The sequence below is a fragment of the Athene noctua genome, chromosome 10 (assembly GCF_965140245.1).
Source record: "Athene noctua chromosome 10, bAthNoc1.hap1.1, whole genome shotgun sequence".
Taxonomy (NCBI): Eukaryota; Metazoa; Chordata; class Aves; order Strigiformes; family Strigidae; genus Athene; species Athene noctua.
In genome coordinates, this window is record NC_134046.1 from 5499377 (window position 1) to 5519030 (window position 19654).

Here is a 19654-nt window from a genome sequence, read left to right on the forward strand (position 1 = left end):
TTATCTGAATGCCACAAGTGAAGTGCTAGCTTCCCGTCCCTGCTTTTCCCTTTGTGAGGCAGTTTGAATCACTGGTTGTTATTTATACATTTTCTTTGATAAAACCAACTTGTGTGGCTGATTTTTTTTTTTTTTTTTTTTTTTTAAACCCTGCCTCATTAAGTGCATAATAGCATTTACGTGTGGGGCTTTCTGCTTTTTAGCCTTTCAAGCTTAAGCTTATATTCCTCTCTCACAATCATGTTTCAAAACTTGGGATGTTCACAAACAATTGGATACACACCAATATTGTATATATCAGATGCTCTCTTGCTATTGCCAAAGACTAGAAAATAACAGAACTTTATCCTCAAAGAGTAAATAAATAGTTATCATCCTGCTACGCTGCCGCATGCCAGATAACAACACTGTCCGATCATTAGGTAGCTTTTCTATTGCACATAGCTAAGTGTGTACACTCTCGTTAGGTATGCAAAAGTCGACATCAAAAGTAGGTCTTTTGGTGTAGCTCCTCGGAGCACACAACAGCAAAGCAGCCAGAGGGCTACAGGCAGCCCTCGGTTTGCTATTAGAAAGGTAATTTCTCACACACACCCCCCTCCCAGTTCACAGACTTTGAAAGTATCTTTCAGAAAATAAATTTAAGTTTTGGTAGCAGATTGCAGTGTGCTAATTTAACTTCTTTGCAGAGTCTTCGGGTTGGCATGTTCAGAACAGAGAGCACAAATCAGAAGTGTTTGGGATACGTGAACTCTTCGCCAAACTCTGGACTCTACACTTGCACCTCACCCCTACAAGCAAATAAATCCTCCATCAGCTGTGCTTGGCAGGGCTCTGCCTACGCCTGGGCAAGCAGTCCTCACAAGAGGCACCCTGACCCTCATTTTCTGAATTAAACCTCTCTATTAAACTCTACATTAAATGCTAGAGATCTAGTAAAGTGCTAACAATTTAATAAAAATCCTCTGAAACCCCAGGGTCTTATTTTTTAAAATAAAATTTATTACTTCATTCTATCGAAGCCTCATGAATCTGTCTGGAGTCTCCCAGGTCACACTCGCACTGAGTGATTACTGAAATAAACCGCTGCACGTTTTTTTTTCTGGGGATTTTTGGTATCGCTATAATGCTATCGCTCCAAGTACACACAGTGTATTCTTCAATATTCACCCCAGGGCTGTGTTTTCTGGATGCCTTTTACTCTATTTTATATTCCTTGACTATGAAATTTCATTCACATTGACAATGTAGCTCTACGAGGAAGTTACAAAGTCAAAGGGGCTCGCTATTAAAATAATTTGTATTATTATTGAATAAAGTCACGGTCCCAGAGTTGCCTAATAGGGTTAAGCTGCTAGCCAGAGCGACTCATCATCTGTCTAGGATGCAAATGGCATCACCGAATTATATTATCTTCTCCCCCCCCCCCCCGCTCTTCGTTTCCCAAAAATAAATCACAAAAAAACTTTGAATTGCACAAGAGCTCCGCTTTCAAACAGGGAAAAGAAATCAGAATGAAAGCTGAAACGCAGACCCAGGCGCATTGAAGTGCCGCACGCTTTTTGCAGTACATATGGCACCTGAGATCACCCACTGTTTGGGGATCTCAGCAACAGGGTGCGCTCAGGCTGGCGCTTCACCCTTAATTGGCTTGAAGCTGGACCCGATGGGGCTCTGCGGGCCGGTGCCACGGGTGTTAATGGGCGGGAGGCGCGGGGCTCCTTGTGTGGGTACGTTTGCGTGTGCTGGTGGGACTGCACAATTCCCCACTCGCCAAAGGGCCACAACTCACCTCGCACGCTCCTCCCTGAAAATTGCTCTCTGCTCTTAACCCTAAATAGTTTTAATCCTTTTCAGGGAGGAAAAGGAGGATCAGAATCTTTTATGCCAGCGGGGCCACGGTCCCCGGCAAATCAAGATGCCCAAGAAGATGATCTCTAACACTCTGCACTTTCAGTGCTGCACAGAGCAGTTAACACCTACACGTGCTTTGTGCAGCTGCAAGTCCACACGTTGTGGTGGGTGCAGGTTTGTTTACTCTGCCCGTCAGCGGCTTCGCAGGCGATTCGTGTGATCTCGTCACACAGGCAAAGGTTTCTCAGCGCAGGTACACAGCCAGAGCCAGCAAGGGACCCGCAGGTGGTACTGCACCTTCTCCGGAGGACAAGCAACTCCGCTGCTGGGGCTGTAACACCTTGGACTTATTCAGGCATTCCTGAGCTGTACGTCAGGGTGGTCTACCTGCTAGCCAGATGCCAAAATCTCTGCCTAGGCAAGAGCCACACACTCACATCCCTGGCAGAGGGGAGGGCAGGACACGCCAGTGACTCCCTGAGTTTTCTCTCGGGGTGGACTGCAGTGAAAGAGCTACTGCAGCACTGGCAGATGCGGTGGCCGATGCTTGCAGAGATCCAGGAAGGTCACTGACAGTCCTGGAAGCACCTCCATCTTCTCTCTTATCCACTATGTCCTCAAAGCAGGGACACCCCATGCTTAAGCAAAGGCAGGTGCCTGCACATTTGCAGGTTCAGGGCCTCAGCAGGTGACTCCTTTCCCCCTGAGACAGGAACAGCCCCAATCCTTGGGCATCACATTACACACCTGCCAAAAATGCTGCCTTTTGGGCAACCTGTCCTGGCTACGTGCGTCCCTGAGATGGAAGACCCTGCCTTTACAGAGTGTGCCGGGACACAACACCCCGTGTACCTGCAGGCAGGGGACTGAGCTCTTAATGGTGCCCTGGGTACATCATCAGGTTGGCTCTGGGTGCTGGGCCCTCGCTGTAGATACAGCTCAGCAAAGTGCACAGCACTTGCTGGGAACTGTCAAATAAACCCCAAAAAAACCTGCTGCTTTGCAGAATTTTGCAGACCTTGGTTTTCCTAAATGAGAGCTTCTGCATAAAAAAAATATAAAGGCGCATACACACAAACCCACTTCTGTATAGATGCTAGTTCTCAAATACTTTTTTTAACCTATAAAATATTCTCTGCTTATTTCCATTTTTCAAAAAAGAAATGAAGTTGACATGTTAAAATCTGAGTTTCTATATAAAGCAGCTTAGTAAAACACAATATCCACACAGCGTGCTGCTTTTTTCTGTCCCGATTCCAGGGCCCTGTTAGTGCAAGGCAGTGACGGTATAACTGCATGCAAAGTTGCTCAGTAAGATGCAATCCAGTAATGCATGCTATGGAGTGCTTTAATTATACTTGTTATTAGGATAAATTGAAAGCTGTCACAAAGTGGGACTTGGTAGACTTGTGCTGGTTCTTTTATAGCCTGCAAATTTCATAAAAGTAGCTAGAAGCTGCCTGGATATCTCAGTCCTGAGGGTTTTGTGAGCACGGGAGGGAGCAGCATCCCTGGTATCATTCCTGGGGTTACACACTGGAGAAAACGCATTCCCTGCCGAATCCTGCTAAGCATTTTTGAATGCTGATATCATACATCCAGGGTGAGGTTTAAAGGAGCACCGGGAAAGGAAAGACCCGCAGATCAAGAGAAATGAAGTGACCTGGGACGGCTATAATCTCGCATGCATGGCTGGCGCGGGCAACGGCAGTGATTGTGTGGGGCTGGGTTGCAGGGGGAGAAAAGAAAAAGAGGGATTGGAGGCACTGCTGGAAATCAGACAATTCTTCATTGTCTGTGCAGGGCTCAGCCCCGCACATCTGTGTGCACCGGGACGCCTCGGCCCTTCCTGCACTCCTCGCACCCCCAGACTCCGCTGGCACCCGTGTGGGGTGGGTTCACGGGGGACACCAGCACCTTCAGGCTCTCCTTCCTGACAACCCACAAGGCTGGAGCTTCAATTAGCTAAGGTCTCTTAAACGAAGCTGGAAGGCAGCTTCAGCTCAGAGCGTACTATGCGACTCGTACACAGTTATGAATGTGCCCAGGCAGCTCCTGGTCAGGGAGCAGAGGGGCTGTTTGGCAGAAGGCTCTCTCCGGATTGAGGATGCCTTGTTGCCCGCAATACAGCACGATGGCACCTCTTCCCCCAAACCTACCTCGGCTACTCACACCTACCGGGAAATAAATGATCTTTCGCTCAGTGCTGGTCCTAAAACAAAAATCTCTGACGCTCAAAAGCACTGTGCGGATGATGTTAGCAAGCCTATGCTGACCTTAACGTAACAGAGCAATCAGTCTGCCTTCTTAGAATGATTAATGGAAAATCTCCTCTGGAAAAGAAATCAAATTAACTGTCTTCAACCAAATGTCTACTGGAACATGAAAAGCTGTTCCAATAAAGACATTTAAGAGGGAAAAAAAAGCCCTTACGAGCACGTAAAATCCAGCGACAGATCTAGGACTTATTTTATTAAGACTCCCTAAAATAAATTAAATGGAGCTTACTCAAATGAGCACTTCAGGAAAGAAGCCTTGCTAAGGGGAATGCAGGAGAGGTGGGAGGCCACGCGCGAGTGCATGCTTGCTGCCGCGTGAAGCTCACATATGGGAGTATAAAAGGACGAGGGCTGGCTCTGAGGAGCAGTGTCCCTGCTAAGCTCCTCTTGCCGCTCCTGTGTGGCTCCGAGAGGGCGCATGGGAAGAAAAAGAGGCTGCAGAAGGACAGTGCATGCCGTGACCCCTCAGGACAAAGAATTTGTCCTTTCCTAGAAGATATAAGGACAATGCCATCATAATTTTAATTTTTTTTTTTTTTTTTTTTACCCCAGCAAAGGTCCCTGAGAGTGGGACTGATTCCAGGTCTGGGTCCCAGTCCTGCCAAGCCAGCCAAGGGCTGCAGCAGCCTCTGCAGCAAAAGCTGCGCTGCTCCGGCTCCTCCAAAGATGCACTGGGAGAAAAAAAAAAGCAAGCTGCACTTCCTCGAGATCAATCTGCCTAATTGTCTACATTTCACAACTCACTCGGGAAGGGGGGGAGAGGGAGAAGAAAAAAAAAAAGCAAAAAACAACGCAGAAGAAATAGCTCAGTGGAGGCCATATCAGGATGGGAGTGGGAGAGAGTTAGTGCCCTAATGAGCAGTCTAGCTGCGTAGGAGGGAAACAGGTTGTTGTCTGTCTAAGAGAAAGTGGTGAGTGCGGCTGCAAGCAGATATTAGATGGGAGCCCGGCGCGAAGTCTGATATCCGTTCTTCCCCTGATCCTGCAACCCGTCCTCCTGTGAGTAATTCTAACTCACAGTGAGTAGCTCCACTGACTCACGACCAGGCTTTTGGGTTCGTGGAGGGGAAGGAGAAGGGAGGGTGAGAAGGGCTCTCTTTGGCATTTGACTGTGCCGTGCAAGGCTTACACTCTAGCAAGAAATGCCATTGATCCTGCAAGCACGCCTTAAAGGAGCTGCCAAAATTCAAGTGGGCAACCACGCTGAAGGCGAAAGCTTTGATTTTAAGAAGAAGCTAATGCCTAAGTGTCTGCAGATGACTTGCTGAATTAGCTGATCTAGCCAAGCTGTGTTTTGTAAATTTTCCATATACTCAGGTGTGATATCAGGTTCCAAACCAGTAGGTATTGAAACATATGCTGAGATGACTGTGGATCCTCCAGTAAACCAGTGAGAAGTGCTCAGTCAGGTTCCTGGAATTTTGTACAAGGATTTTGCTGAAGTCTGAGACTCGCAGTGCCCTGCATCCTTACTGCTTGATATCTCTGATACTCAGAAGTCAGTTACCAGCAAGGGCAGACACCTTCTAGAATATGAGGACGGTCCTGAGCCACATCCTCGGGTCTGGCACTCATGCTGGGCTCCTGGCTGGGGAAAGGAAACAAAAATCCACCAGCTGCAACATCAGCTTTGGGATATTGCAGCGGCTTCCTAAAAACCCAACTGAGCCGAGCCTGATGGATGGGACCTGGTGCTAAAGCCCCAACTGAGGGTTGTGCCTCCCTGAGGGCTGTGGGAGAGAGATGCTGCCTCCTTTAACAGATGAGCAGTGGCTTCTCCTTCGCTGCTGGGAGAGGACCTGGAGTGACTGTCCCTTCGCACCGAGGATGGCCCTGGGCAGAGCAAACCCCTGGTCTCCCCCAGTGCCCTCCACATGACGCCCGCCCGGCCCTGCTGATCCCACCCTGCCATCAAGATAAGAAAAAAAAAAAAAACCGCCTCCGTCTTGCAGAGACGAATGGGCTCGCTTTCTCATTTCAGGAGAAAATACTCCGTCTGGTATCCCGGCTGTGACACAGACCTTCGAGGAAGCCGAACATACACAGTGACAGTGAAGTGGTAAAACTGCCTTCTGCAAAAAGCACCGTGACTACTGCCACCTCAGCGGGCTGTATCACTGCGTGATTAAGTTCTTACCAGACTTTTTGGTAAAGGCAACCTTCCTGATCTGATAACTGCCAAGGACAAGCCAAATACGCAGGGTCAATCTATGCACATTTAATCCCCAGAAGGCAGATTAAGTGTATAATTGACCCATATAATCCACGTATCATCTCCAGTGAAATGTTTTCTATGTCCGGTTTAGGCAGACATGAGGCCCATAAGAAAGCGATCAGAGACACAGTATTACCATTGCAGTGGATTTCATCAGAGTTAGAGATGGCTTTTTAATCACTGATCTCAGAGACTGCTAGATTTAAGCAGATGAACTAGCACTAAGCACATCTGTTTTAATCCTTATCTTCTACTCAGGCTGGTGTCTTCAAGAAGTACAAGGAGGAAAAAAATAAATTAATTTTTTTTTAGGTCCTTGCAATCTTAGGAGCTTCTCTTAGTGTTTTGATCTCTCATATCAAAAGCATGTTTTTGTTTTTTTTCGGTAAGATATTGAATTAATCATCAGAGAGAAAAATGCCATCTGCGCTATTTAGGGACTGCATCAGGATGCTGGAATTCACAGGATCTCGGGGAGCTCACTCGACATTCAGTAGCCTTTTGTGTACGTGCTACTCGCCTGCGGCTGGGAGGAAATATTCTCGCTATGTTTTACATTAGTGTTTACCAATTTATGAGGAAGAAAGGTTGGCATTCACACTATCTACTAGTCAATCATAGGCTTTCTGGATCACATACGTTCTGACGGGTTGAAACCTATACTGTGAGTATCTAAGGGTGTGTGTAAAGATATACACACGTACACATATGTATAAATAACTTCCACTAAAGGACACAACCCTTACAAGTAAAACTCCCACTGCCTTCAGACAAAATTACGGATGTATAAACCTTGATCCTATGAAATTCTGAGGGTCCTGAGCCAAAGGGGACCCGAATTTTGCAGGATTGGTCTAAAGACTCGAGATCACTTTCAAGATATTTTCCCATGTTTAAGATACACCCACCTGCCTCTGCCTCATTGTTCCTATAAACAGTCACATTCTGCATGTCAGCTCTGCCCCCTTTCCAAGGAAAAAGTGATAAAATTTTACTTTCTATCAGGCATTACGCAGAGTTTACAAACCTTCTGCATTGTGTGCAAAGTATCACAGTGGTTTAAAACCCGAAGTCCCCAGCCATGCGCAGGAACGCAGGGGGAGGATGCTACGATGCTGTTCTGAACCTCTCCTGTTCCCATTGCTCTCTACCAACGGGCCTTATTACAGTGTTTTAGCTTTAAATGTTATCAAATTAGTGAGCCAGGCCAAGTAAATAAGTCATGTTACTCTGCAGTAAACAGCACTGCCAAAAAGCTAGTTAGGTTTTGATTACCAGCAGAACTCCACGATCAATCTGTTCGTTCAACGATCCCAAGAATACAGATTTTTAAAATTAAGATGACTCTATTTTGAAGGGGGAAAACCCTGACTAATTTGCAGAATTAAGAGTATTAACACACAGACCACACAGAAATATTACAATAATCTTCCACAAACACCAGTATCTCCCGAAGAGCACAGCCCTGTTCTGTAGGTGCAAGCAGAGCACATGATGCAGGGGAAGAAAGATGGTTTCTGAGCTAAGAAATCATGAAAAATGCCAGAAAAGGTGCATTAACCCAGCTTCTCTTGGGAGATGGACTAACGTACTCTGCAGCCTCTGCTCCTGGGAGGAAACAAAGGGGAAATTAATGGAAATGCTGAGCAGGACTGCGGAGAAATGTGGGGATTAGGAATATCCTGGGAGCTGCCAACCCCACCAAACATGCGATAGGCAACCTTGCACTGCACACCTCTGCTCTTGCACTACTCACGACTGCACAGAAAGGAGATTTAGCCCCACATTGTGAGTGTCTCTAGTGCGATTCCACTGAGACCAGAGGAACTGCCTGCAGGCAGATTTAAACTGGTTACCTGGCACTGCTGCACGTATTACCATATAACATCCTACAACTGGACTAAGCTTTTGGCTGGGGTAAGCCAGCATTGCTGCACTAAGCCAGCAGAGGAGCCGGCCTCAAAAATGTTAATGATCTCATTGCCTGGAGAAATTTTGCAGCTAAGAGGATTGCTCCTCTGCTGCGCTGAGGGAAGCCAGAATAAAATCAGGCCCAGGTCTAATTCAGCATCATAAATACTATATTTGATTATTCCTCTTCTCTCTCATATTAAAAAGGTATCTAGCACCTAAAGCATCCCCGGAAATTATGCCCATTGCTGCAGAGACCAAAGGAGCTTAAAGATCCTGTGGCCATGCTGCTTTGCTGCGTTAGGTGAGGGGGGCAAAGCGCTGCAGGGCTGAGATCAAGCTTGGGACAACAGTGTTAAGTGTTTGCTCCTGTCCTTACCAAAATCACTGACTTAAACAGAGTCTAGGCCTAGGTGACATTCCACATACCCATAAACCCTGCTGCTACTGACCCGCCAGCAGCACCTCAGCCGTGCCGAGAGCTGCCCTTGGGAACGATCAGCTTCTTCAGCTGCAACCTGGCAAAGATGATACACAAAACACAATTCCAACTTTTGGGAGGCTACAGCTCGGCGCATCCCCCTCCCTCCTTGCGAACCACTCACGAGCACACACTCATGTACACGAGACGTGCAAAGATGCCGGTGGCATCGGGTCCCAGCGCTGCCCCTCCGGCATGGGGAATGGCAATGGGAACAGGAATGGGAACAGCTCCCACATGCTGCAGCTCCCGCCTGCAGCCGACGTGGGTCAAAACAGGCAGCGCAACTTAAAAACCCCACTCTTGATTATTTTATACTGCATCGACCAGGGAGACTCAAGGAAAGCAGGGAGGGAAAGAAAGGTTTAGCACTTTTTGCTTTCCGCCAAGGTAGCTGCTCTTTTTTTTTTTTTTTTTTCACGTCAACTATTAATTTGTTTAAAATATGGCTTGGTAAAACTAAATACAAGTGGATCAAACTGAAATCAATATTTGTGCTAATTACAGCCTTTTGAAAATTGGAATTAATGGCCCAAAGGGTACAAACACACCAACTGTGAATCATAGGGAAAGGATGAGGGAAAAGGCAGTGTGGGCATTGAAAAGAACAGTCCAGATGAGCTCTGGAAATTTAACTGCTCATGGAATAAATTTCAACACAAACGAGCAATGCACTCGCAGGCCCGCTGCAGATGGAAGCGACAGTCTTTTGTTTTATGTTTTGTTTTTTCTCCCCATGCCTGCTTGATGGGTGATTTGCGTCTGGTGCTCTGCGCTGCAAACTCTCCCCGGAGCGAGCACGCGCGGAGCCCGGAGGAGGCACTGCCGTGCTCCGTGCATGAATGAGGCATTCTCAGTGGATATGGGTCATGCTAGTAGATGTACACAGTAAGATTATTTGACTCTAATTCATGCCACTTGATATAATGTGATAAAACATTTGACATGAGAGATAAGTTCCATTTTAATCCGATAAGGTGCGGGGGAAAGAAAGAGTGGGGATTGTAGAGGAAGAGGTTTCTAAGGGACAGGTAATGCGCAGAAAGAGAGGTATTGAGTGAAGGAGGAAGTTGGTTGGGAAAAAAAGCAGCTTTCCCTGCACACTGAGGAAGCAAACGAGCGAGTAAAGAAAGCAAGGAAGGTTGTTAGAGTTCCAGAGCTGGGAGACTGAGAAATGGCACTGCTGAGAGATGAAAGAAGGAAAGTAGGAACATAAGCTGCTTCAAACAGAAATTGATATATGGACAAATACCCTAAAGGAGACTGAAACACTAATGCTACAGGCTGGCCATCAACAGAAAACCTTTGCTATAGAACAGCTACGAGGACAGAAAGGCTATAACGTGACAAGAGCAACAGAAACAGAGATATTGGTTAACATGCATCCAAATCCAAAACAAACAGGCACCACGGGTCACTGTTCTCTTACAGTCCAATGAACTTATCTTGTGCAACAGAAAAATAGCTCTGAACATCTGGGTCAGTTCCTACCATTCCAATTTCATCAGGGAGACCACATCTCAACTTCACCTTTGGTGTCAGACATCACAAGAAGGTCCTCCTGAAATATGAATGTCCATTCCGATTCAGCTCTGTTTTGGTTAGCTTTAAAAATAAAAATTTAGTGTGCGTAATTTGTTGTCAGTTTTGGAGTGCTTGTCAATGAAACACACTGCAGAATGTGCAGAAGAGACGGCCCTTAGCAAACGCATCTGCCAAAAACCCGGCTCAAATTTTAACAGTGAGAACAATGACCAAGATGTTCTGTTACAGAGAGATTTTCCACAAGCTTAAACATAGTAAAGGGCTCTCTTAGAAGATGCTGTTCCCTTAAAATCCACGCACAGACAGACCAAGACACAGTAGACTAGAGTAGAGATTTAAAGCAGGCAGAGAGCAGATACGAGCCTTAGTCAGAAAGAAAGGAAAGATTTATTTATTTTTTAAAGCTATAATCAATAAATTCTCTCAAAATGTGACTTATCCTCCTGTCTTATTTTGTCACATTTTGGGTCTCTCCTGCTTGGTGTCCAAGGAGGAGAAGGCATTTACTTACATCAAATAACCTTTCTATATACATCTCCTCATTGACCTTATCACGCAGGACATCCTGAGAGTGGCGGACAAATGTCACATAGGCATCAGCAACATCCATCCCCGGCTTCTGCATTGGGGAGAGAAGAGAGAGAGAGAGAGAGAGAGAGAGAGAAAGAGAGAGAGAAATTCATGAATAGGGGCACAGGGGGCAGCTCCTCTGTGTAGCCTCATTGCTGCTTTTCCTTCTCCTCCATCTCCTGCTGTCCTCCTGCAGTTCACACTTTCCTTACCTGATGGACACCGAGTCCCGCTGCTTTGTGCCCCATGCCCAGCAAAATGCTGCGTGCAGCCCAAGATCATGCAAAGACACCTGCTTTTTCTCTTCTTTTGCCTAGAGTGAAGCTGTTCAGAGGAATAAAGCTCTTCCTTGACATACCAATGCCGGGAAGTTGTCTCGTTACCTTTAACGCTGTTGATCTAATGAGTGAACCAGCAAGCAGGGCTGGGGATTTGTTGTTTTCTTGGGTCATCTTCTCTATGCAAGCCCTCTGGTTTCTGAAGGTAGAAAGCTAAGAGCCAGAGCTGGGCTTTTGTTTCTTCTTCTGCAGTGTGAGGATGTGTGTAATAAGCAGCTCGCGTTGCAGGAGGCATCCCAAAATCACCTTTCTTTTTTCTGTTCAGACCCCTGACTTTAGGTCACATTTACTGCTGCTCTTAAGAATAAATTGAGTAAATGGTAAGTCAGGGAATATATGTCTATATGAATGCTTAAGCTGCTGCTAAATGGCAGGAAGCGTCACTGTGCTGTCACATCTCTAAGGCTCTGCAGAATTTAACTGATTTTTAACTTACAACTGTGCAAGAGTTTGGGGACAACAGCATTTCTTTAAAGGAAAGGGGAACTGAAGCAGGTGGATGGGAAAATACTTCAAAAAAATGCTGTTTGAGTTCACATCGCTTGATATAATGGAATCAAACTTACCTCAAAGGAAACCCATTAAAATACTGTAACATGAGTTATTACAAGACCTGCCACAAAATCTTAAATTTCCATAGCACATTGTAAGTTTGTTAATAACTAGTGTCATTAGTTTCCATTACTGTGATTTACCTCAGATCACAGAGTATCATTTCTCTGCAAGATACGATTGTCAGCCACTGTAAATTGAAGTTAGTTAACACATCTGTGTAATTTCCAGGGTGAAAATGAGGACAGTTTGGAAAGCAGTAGGAAGGGAGTTTTTTAATACAAAGCAAACAATTATCAAGCAAAGGGCCAGTGCTTGGCCCTTGGGAAGCCAGTAACATTTCTTAACACCTACTGCAACAATGACAAGGTATTAATTTGAAAAACAATGAGGACAACACAAATGTGGCAGTAGTCAAGTGTTACACTTTCAAGCAATTTTCAGCACACTGATCGTGCCCATTTCAAGGTGGCATTAAATGGATTGGTTTGTACCCAGACAATTGCAACGGTGTTTGTGGAATTAGATTTAACCAATGGTTTTCTGTTCAACACTGGGATTTCCCCTCCGTGCTATAGTCAAACAGGTTTTTCTTTCTCTCCTTCCCCTGGAAAGGCAGTGGCTAGGGACCATGGGGCATCCTCCCGCAAGGGTCTGGGAGCTGTGCGGGGCTGGTGGTTGATTTTATGAAAAATTTTGGGTCTGTCAAGGAAGCCATTGTAATGTGGCTTTGCTTCCAGGGGAAGATGGGGAAACAACCAAAAAACAACCCAGATGAATGATTTGGGCTGTATTTTACCCAGAGAACTGGAGCGTCCGACTGGCTCCCAAGGACGGGAGCAGAGCCTTGCTCCTCCTGTGCCACCATGATGCTGTGGACCTCCTGGGGCTGTCCCTGGTGCAATGCATTTGGGAAAGCTTGAAAGGGTTATATAGCATTTTACTGAGATCACTTCCCTGGAGAGATGCTTTACTTTCCAGGAACACAGACGCCTCAGAGAAGGCCACGATTTGCCCTAAAAATTACTTAAAACAATTGTTCTGTGCTCAAATTGATGACGACTAAATATTTAAGATGCACTCAAACAACTAGGAATTTCAGCTGAAGGATCTCCACATTTTCTAGGGCTAGAAATGAATTTTGAGTCCCTCTTTCGAATGCTCTCACTATCTTGTTTCTATTACTCCAAGACCTCAGGATGCCAATCTCTGCACTGGGATATTTTAAACCAAGCAAGACCTCTTACTGTTCAAGAGTTTGCCTTCCCCATGCTGGGCTAAAGATATGACAATTTGGTAGGAAAGGTTTCTTTCGGGCTAAAGGGACAGAAACACCAAATGCGGATGATGTGGTCCAATATGTCTGGTAAATTTATCATGCTGTCATGTGAGAGCATGCAGAGCAATTGCGTTCACGTTCAATGTACATGTATACATTACACATACAGGTCATTAAACTCAACTGAGTTATTCTTGATTTACGCTGCCCAGTCTAACTGAATGCAGGATTTGGTGCAGTATATTAAGATCTACTCTTTCTTCATTTATAATTGCACAGGCTCTCTCTGCCTGTAAATGCTACAGTAACCCCTTATTCCAGCCAACATTCATATATTACACTTCAACTCAATTTAAATGTAAATTTCTGGCAAGTTAAGTGCTCTGTCTAAGAATGTTAAGGGCTCTTTTCCTTATGAATCAAGGTCTAATTAGAGGAGACGATGTACAGTTTTCCTATACCAATTACAGAAAAATGGAAAAAATTATTTTCATTAACAATTTCCCAAACACATGTTGCTAGCTCATCACCATTTCCCCAAAGTAATAAAAAAGTCATTTTCCGAAAGAGTAAAATAAACCAACAATTAGAAGAACAAAAATAAAATAGATTAGCTAATGTGTTAGATGTGTGTTGGCTCAGTTCTAACATGTCTGGACCTTTTTGTTTGGAAATTATACTGTATTTGTACAAGTCCAAATGAAGAATTAACAGAATGCACTGCTCCCATTTTTTTTTTTTAAATGTAATTCAAGCCAATTGCATAAATATGGTACCTTTTTGACACCATCTGCAAATTATTGCCTAAACAGCCTCATAGGTCTCCATAAGAGGGTAACTGCTCATTATTAACGTCATAGAGATATTCTTTCCAGTTCAAATGTTAGAAGTGTGAAGGCCCATGGTTCAATCTTGGCTGTTAATGCATAACGTGGGTTGCTACACATGCCATAAACCAAAGCACGATGCAAATTACTATGACAGAAGTTGTTTAAATTGTGCTTACGGGTACATCCACGTATTTGGAAGCAGCCTTCACCTGTAAAAGGAACAAGAGGAGAGTTTACACCACCAGTAGGTTTTCAGGTCTTTGTTTTTCCTTTAAACACCTGTAAGAGCTTCTCCAGCCAAGACTTGGGACAACATCATGCTGAGTGGGGGAGAAAGGGTGATAAAAACTACATTTCCCGTCTAAAAGAATAGGCAAGGGTGGTATTTTTGTTGTTGTTTTTTTGGAGAGGTAACTTTACTGCTGCTAAAGCTCTAATAGCAACAGATGATAGTGTGGGAGTTGTGCTTCTCCCTCTTCTACTTCAGCGAGCGGGGGAAGACGGGGTTTGTAAGTAGACATCGTTATTTTCTTCGGAGGCCTCATTCTCCACCTGATGCCACGTGTCTCCGAAGACAGTCTGTGTCTCTCCCATCGGGATCCGCATCCCGGGGACATTGGGAGCCCCTGGCAGCATGGGCACAACAGCACGGCAGGGCCAGACGGCACCTGCACCAGGGTGGTCACTGGAAAGTGTCCAAAGGACCCTAATTTTGCCCCCTTCCCCTAGTCCCACATGAAATGTGCTTCCCCTGGCTTTGCCTGGGGCATTATCTTCCACCTTTTTGCAGGCCCTGAGGCTGGCAGGAGGTCACAAACCGTGTTGGGGCAGCCTGCTCATGCCATGCCATGGATAAGTGCCCCAGAGCTTTTCTGCTTCTCAGACTCTGAACAGCTACATTAGTTTCCTATGATTCTTCCCCCCTTTTAGAAGATGTTATCTGAGGGAGGGTATCAGAGGGTGGACACTGCACTCTGCACTGTCCTCACAAAGTGGCAGGGGCTGCAAGACCCCAAATTTACTTTGTCTCTGGTTTGCCACGCAGCAGGGTGCCCATTGCCTGGCACGGGAGGCAGGGTGGGCCCCAATGTCAGGGCCAACTTCTCCAACTGAGCAGTGCCCAGCTGGCCAGAGAGACCTTTTTCCCACTGTAGCATAAGGCACTGTGTCTAGAAAGAGTACGGCTGGGATTTTCCACAACGCTTCTGCTTTTAATTAGGGTAAGCGTTGCCGGCCATCTTTGTTTGGGTGTAAAAGCTCACCTGCTTTTAAATATTTCTAAAGCTACCATTAAAACAGCCTAAATATAACACGCACACAGTTGCATCTTGGGATGAATAAATTATGTGTCCCGAATGAGAGAATGAATGTATGTGTGAGACAGAATGTGAGAGTGGGTGGAAGCACTCATATGGTGTGTGTGGGGGGTGCATAATTAAGCACAATGAGGCGATACAAAAGACCAGACTGGTGGTAATTGCTGAGGTGAACGCTGCAAGTATTGGCAGCACCCAGGCTGCCGAGCCGGGGGGCAAGAACAGAGGGAAGGGCAGGAGGAGGGCACTGAGCGCCTGCCACTGCGATGCGACTCGGGGTCTGGCGGTTGGAGGGGATGGAGGGGGACGGGGCACATCCCAGCACACGAGTTTCTGAAGGAGGTAGCAAAATCAGTGCCGAGCCCTCGCTCCCAGCAAAGAGTGAATGCTCGTCTCTCCTCCAGGTATCCCTGTTTCCAGCCGGCCGTCTGGACACCTTGTCCTTTCACTGCATTTATCCTCACAACTTTCTTGGGCGGTAGAGAAGCGCTATCCCTTGCTCCAGTCGAACGGGAGCGGAGGAGCCCCAGCCTCCATGCGTGAAGGCAGCTGGAGCCTGGCCAAGGGCTGCAGCTCCGGCGGAGCAGGCAGTCACGGCACACCCACGCCGGCGTGGAGCAGCCGCAGGCAGGGATGCCCAAGCCAGCTCCAAATAAGCTGTTTTTCTGAGCAGCAAAGCTAAAGAACCAGGAGGAAAGCTCAGAAAACGATGCGGCTCGACAGCCCGCAGAATTCAAGCCAGGCTGCGCTCAGGGCTGCACCGTGCCACGCACCTGGATCTTCAGATCAGGGCACGAAGTAATGCAGAGGCACCCCAGGAAACCTGCAATCTGAGCGTGGATTTAGCACTCTTAGGTCCGGCTTAGCGCCACCATCTCAAGCTACCTTCTCCAAAGCCAAGAGGCGACAAGAATAACTCAGTTGGCTTCCTGCGATCTCCCCCCTCCACCCACAAAAAAACTGAGCTTCTTCTCCTGCCCACTCCCCTTTAATCAGAATAATTACTTGTTTTTCTTTAAACTCAGATTTGGCTACATTTAGTGAAATTTCCAAACTGCCGGATGTTGTGTGATTTTTGCTAGGCTGCCGTTTTTCACAAAGTATGTGACTTTGCCATGAAACGTCTCAGTTTACCATACAAATTTTGCGCAGAACAAAAATAAGATCTTTTACTTCTGTCTCCCTCGGGTAATATGCAGTCTTTAGTTTTAATTACCGTAGGTGTAATTCTCCGCCTACAGAGGCCATCCAGATTAAAGGGAATTTTAGCAGCTGTCATTCCTGTGACTCAGTGGATCTGCACATGCAGACGCCCAGCCAGGGCCTGGGCTGCTGCCGCGGAGATGCACTTAAATGTAGCAACAAACAGAAAAAAAACCCGTCTGGCCAAATTTAGAAGGGTGTTTTCCTCTCAAAGTGCTCTGCAAGGAGAAGTGGCTAGTGAGAATTTATTAGGACAACAGATGCATTAATTTTATCTTGAATTTCGAGGCAAGAATTGGAAATGAGGATATCCTACTAGGTGATAAAACTGTCTGTCACAAGACCCCCGATTACATGTCACTTGCAGAGCGCCTGGAAAACACGCGATGAAAGAAGTCGGTGGAAGGGGGTGGGAGACTAATGCTTTCGAGAGCTCAGCGGCTTGGACCATCACACTTTGTTGTATTTGTTCAGACAGGGAAAACGTGGGAGGTGGTGCAAGCATGCTGTAACAAGAGAGAGTTTCTCTATTTATCATTGCAAAGACTAAACACAGCAAATCACATTACTACTGCAGGCAAGGGAGACTTTCTAAGCTCAGTGCAAAGGGGTGTGGGCTGTTCCTCTGCCTCCTCTTGCGGCTGGTGCTGCCCAGTGACTCCCAGCAAACAAGTGGGACAAAGCAAGAGACGTCCCTTGCCCAGAAAGGTGCAATCCTGCCCCCCTTTAGTGTGCCCAGCCTCCTGGCTGGGGGTGAGGGCTCAGCACCTTCCTGGCAATGTGCGCACACCACACACTGTAACTATTTGGATGCACATCCCTTCCCGGCTGGAAAACTCAAGCTACGGGGCCAGGTCTAAAGGCTGTGGGGCTGCTGCAGTGGGACAGACTGTTTTGCTGCTGCTGGGGCAGTTAATTGTCAGTAGGTGTCCGAGGAGCAGCTGAGTGAGGAGCTTGAACCCCGTGCACCTACGTGCTGCCTCCTCACGGGTGCCCAGAGCCCCGGCACGGCCGAGGGTTGCTCAGCCACCGAAGGGAGCAGCACTCGGCAGCGTAAACAGTAGGATGTGGTGGGAGCAGCGCAGCAGCAACCGAGGAACAGCTTGGATTCACGGAGAAGGGCTGCACATTACACTGTCTACCCGGGCTGATGCTGGTACTTCCGATGCCTGGAAAGCTGCCGCCTCCACATCCTCTCCTGCTGGCACGCGAGCATCTCCTAACCCTCCGCAGCACTGGAACGAGGGAAGGTTCCCACCCCAAGCATGTCCCTCAGCAGGGACGGGGCTGTAACCACACAGACGGCTGGGGTTATCCTGAGAAAAGAGCTGCACTGCAGGGCAGTGAGTGGGACACCCTCCCTTCCCCTCCTCCTCTAAGAACAAAGTGCCTCCAGCACACCTGACAAGTCAGGATGCTTAGTTTGAACCCTGTGGTGGTTTAGATAAGCTGCCAGACTTTGTGCACACATCAGCCCATGAGCAGAGTTTCTTGCCTCTGCTGGTAAGCCTTCCTACATCCATCCCTGCTTCCAAGCAGATCCTACAAAACTGCCTCAAACTCAGCAAAAAAGGCCCAAGAGTAGCTAGGGCAACTCCTGACTGGGGTTTTGGAAAGCCTTCCTAGTCTGCAGAGCAGTGCCTTCTGCCTCCTGCCTGGTCTCTGTGAACAAGTGAGTGCAGGACAGGCTGCACATGCAGGCACCGGGGCCAGTGGGTGTAAATGTTAATACGATGTTCCAAGCAACCCCAGACATACGCATCGGGGTGATCATCTGTCTGTGAGCTGAGAGAAGAGAAGCCATGTTTGCAAAGACACGCTCTTGTAAACTTTCTGGCATGAATTTTCAGAAGGCCTTTGGAAATCAGCTGTTACGTGTTTGTCCTAAGAAGCTGTCACAACACTTTTCTAGAATACAGGTCATACTGCTAAACACTTGCTTGATGCTGAGGCCAGTTTTGCACAGATATTGTTCTTGGCATTAGAGGCACCTTGTGCTGTGTAACCTCATGGCATTTCCCCTACCTTATTCTCTTTTAGAAACAAAAAGGCACTCCCTAGGTTGCCCTTACTTTGTTTTTTACTATGTAAGATGGTCACTGTCATGGCTAGAAGATTGAGAGGAACACACCTGTCATGCAAGGTGGCAACAACGCAACTTCTTTAGTTAGGGAAACTGCATGTACAGTGCAACGATTTTTTTAATCTTCATATGCATCCTCAACAGAATGAACTCCACCAACCTGGATGGTAACTGAAGATGGCTTTACTCTGTGCTACAATACGATGGCCTATGCATCTTGGGTGCTTATGTACTGTATATCTGCACATAGGTTGTTTGTTTATCATGTGGGGGTTACAGTGTGCAAACATCACAGAATGGCAGAATTATTATGGAGCTGATACTAGTCTGGGGAGAGCAGAAGATTACAACTCGGGGAAAAAAACAAAGAAGAAAGGCAAATATTGTCTGTACTTACAGTAAATGACAGGAAAGAAGAAAACAAAGTTCCTTCATCGTATCTAGACAGTTTGGCCAAGACTCCTTCCAAAATGGTGACAAACTATGAAGACAAAAAATACTGCAATTATTTTTAATAATTGAACAAGGGTGTAAAAATCAGCATCAGCTTCGAAGAAGTCAGTGGAGCTTTCAGCATTGCCAAAGGAACGGACAACCTGTCCCTGAGCACAGGGGGCTGGGGAGTGGGGAGAAAGGAGCACTGCCTTTCGGCTGCTACGTGGTCTGCCTCTCCCTGGGTGCGAATCACCCCTGGGTGTCATGGGTGATGCTGGGGACAGGAGGTGGGTGCAGTGTGGGGGGAAGCCAGCACAGCCTCTCTGGACAGGGAAGGTGGTGGTTCTTGCTCCCAGTACACAGTGTCAAGCACACAGCTAGCTGGGTATTCTTGCAGAAGAATTGAACTGGCATATGTTGGCGGATTATGTTTAAAGGTCTTCACTGTATAATAGGGATGACTTGTTCTCAGAAAGTTTGAAACTAGAGGAAAACACACCCCACCATCTTTCTCCCTCCATGCCAATTCCCCTCTGTGTTAGCACAGCACACCAGACCTACACAACAACCCAAGGGAAATGCTGGCAGCCGAGCTAGAGGAGCTGACTGATGAAAAACAATTTCCAAACAATTAAACCTGACATTTTGGAATGTCTTTCCCACTACTGTCACCTCTAAATTAATTTCCTAGAAGAGCATATGGTGATCTTGCACAAGACGAGTTATTTTGTCCGCGCAACCTTACGTGTAGGAGTGGTGACCA

At 46.7% G+C, this 19654-nt stretch overlaps 1 protein-coding gene across 12 annotated transcripts in view; it reads right to left on the bottom strand.

Annotated features, from left to right (window-relative positions):
* Positions 1-19654, bottom strand: part of CADPS (calcium dependent secretion activator) — a 220930-nt gene that overhangs the window by 11578 nt on the left and 189698 nt on the right. For all 12 annotated transcript variants that reach the window (XM_074913788.1, XM_074913784.1, XM_074913783.1 and 9 more), the window contains 3 exons: positions 18854-18937; positions 14031-14063; positions 10797-10904 (listed from right to left, as the gene is read on the bottom strand). In XM_074913788.1, coding sequence (XP_074769889.1) covers positions 10797-10904; positions 14031-14063; positions 18854-18937 — 225 coding nt within the window. The remainder of the gene's footprint in view (positions 1-10796; positions 10905-14030; positions 14064-18853; positions 18938-19654) is intronic.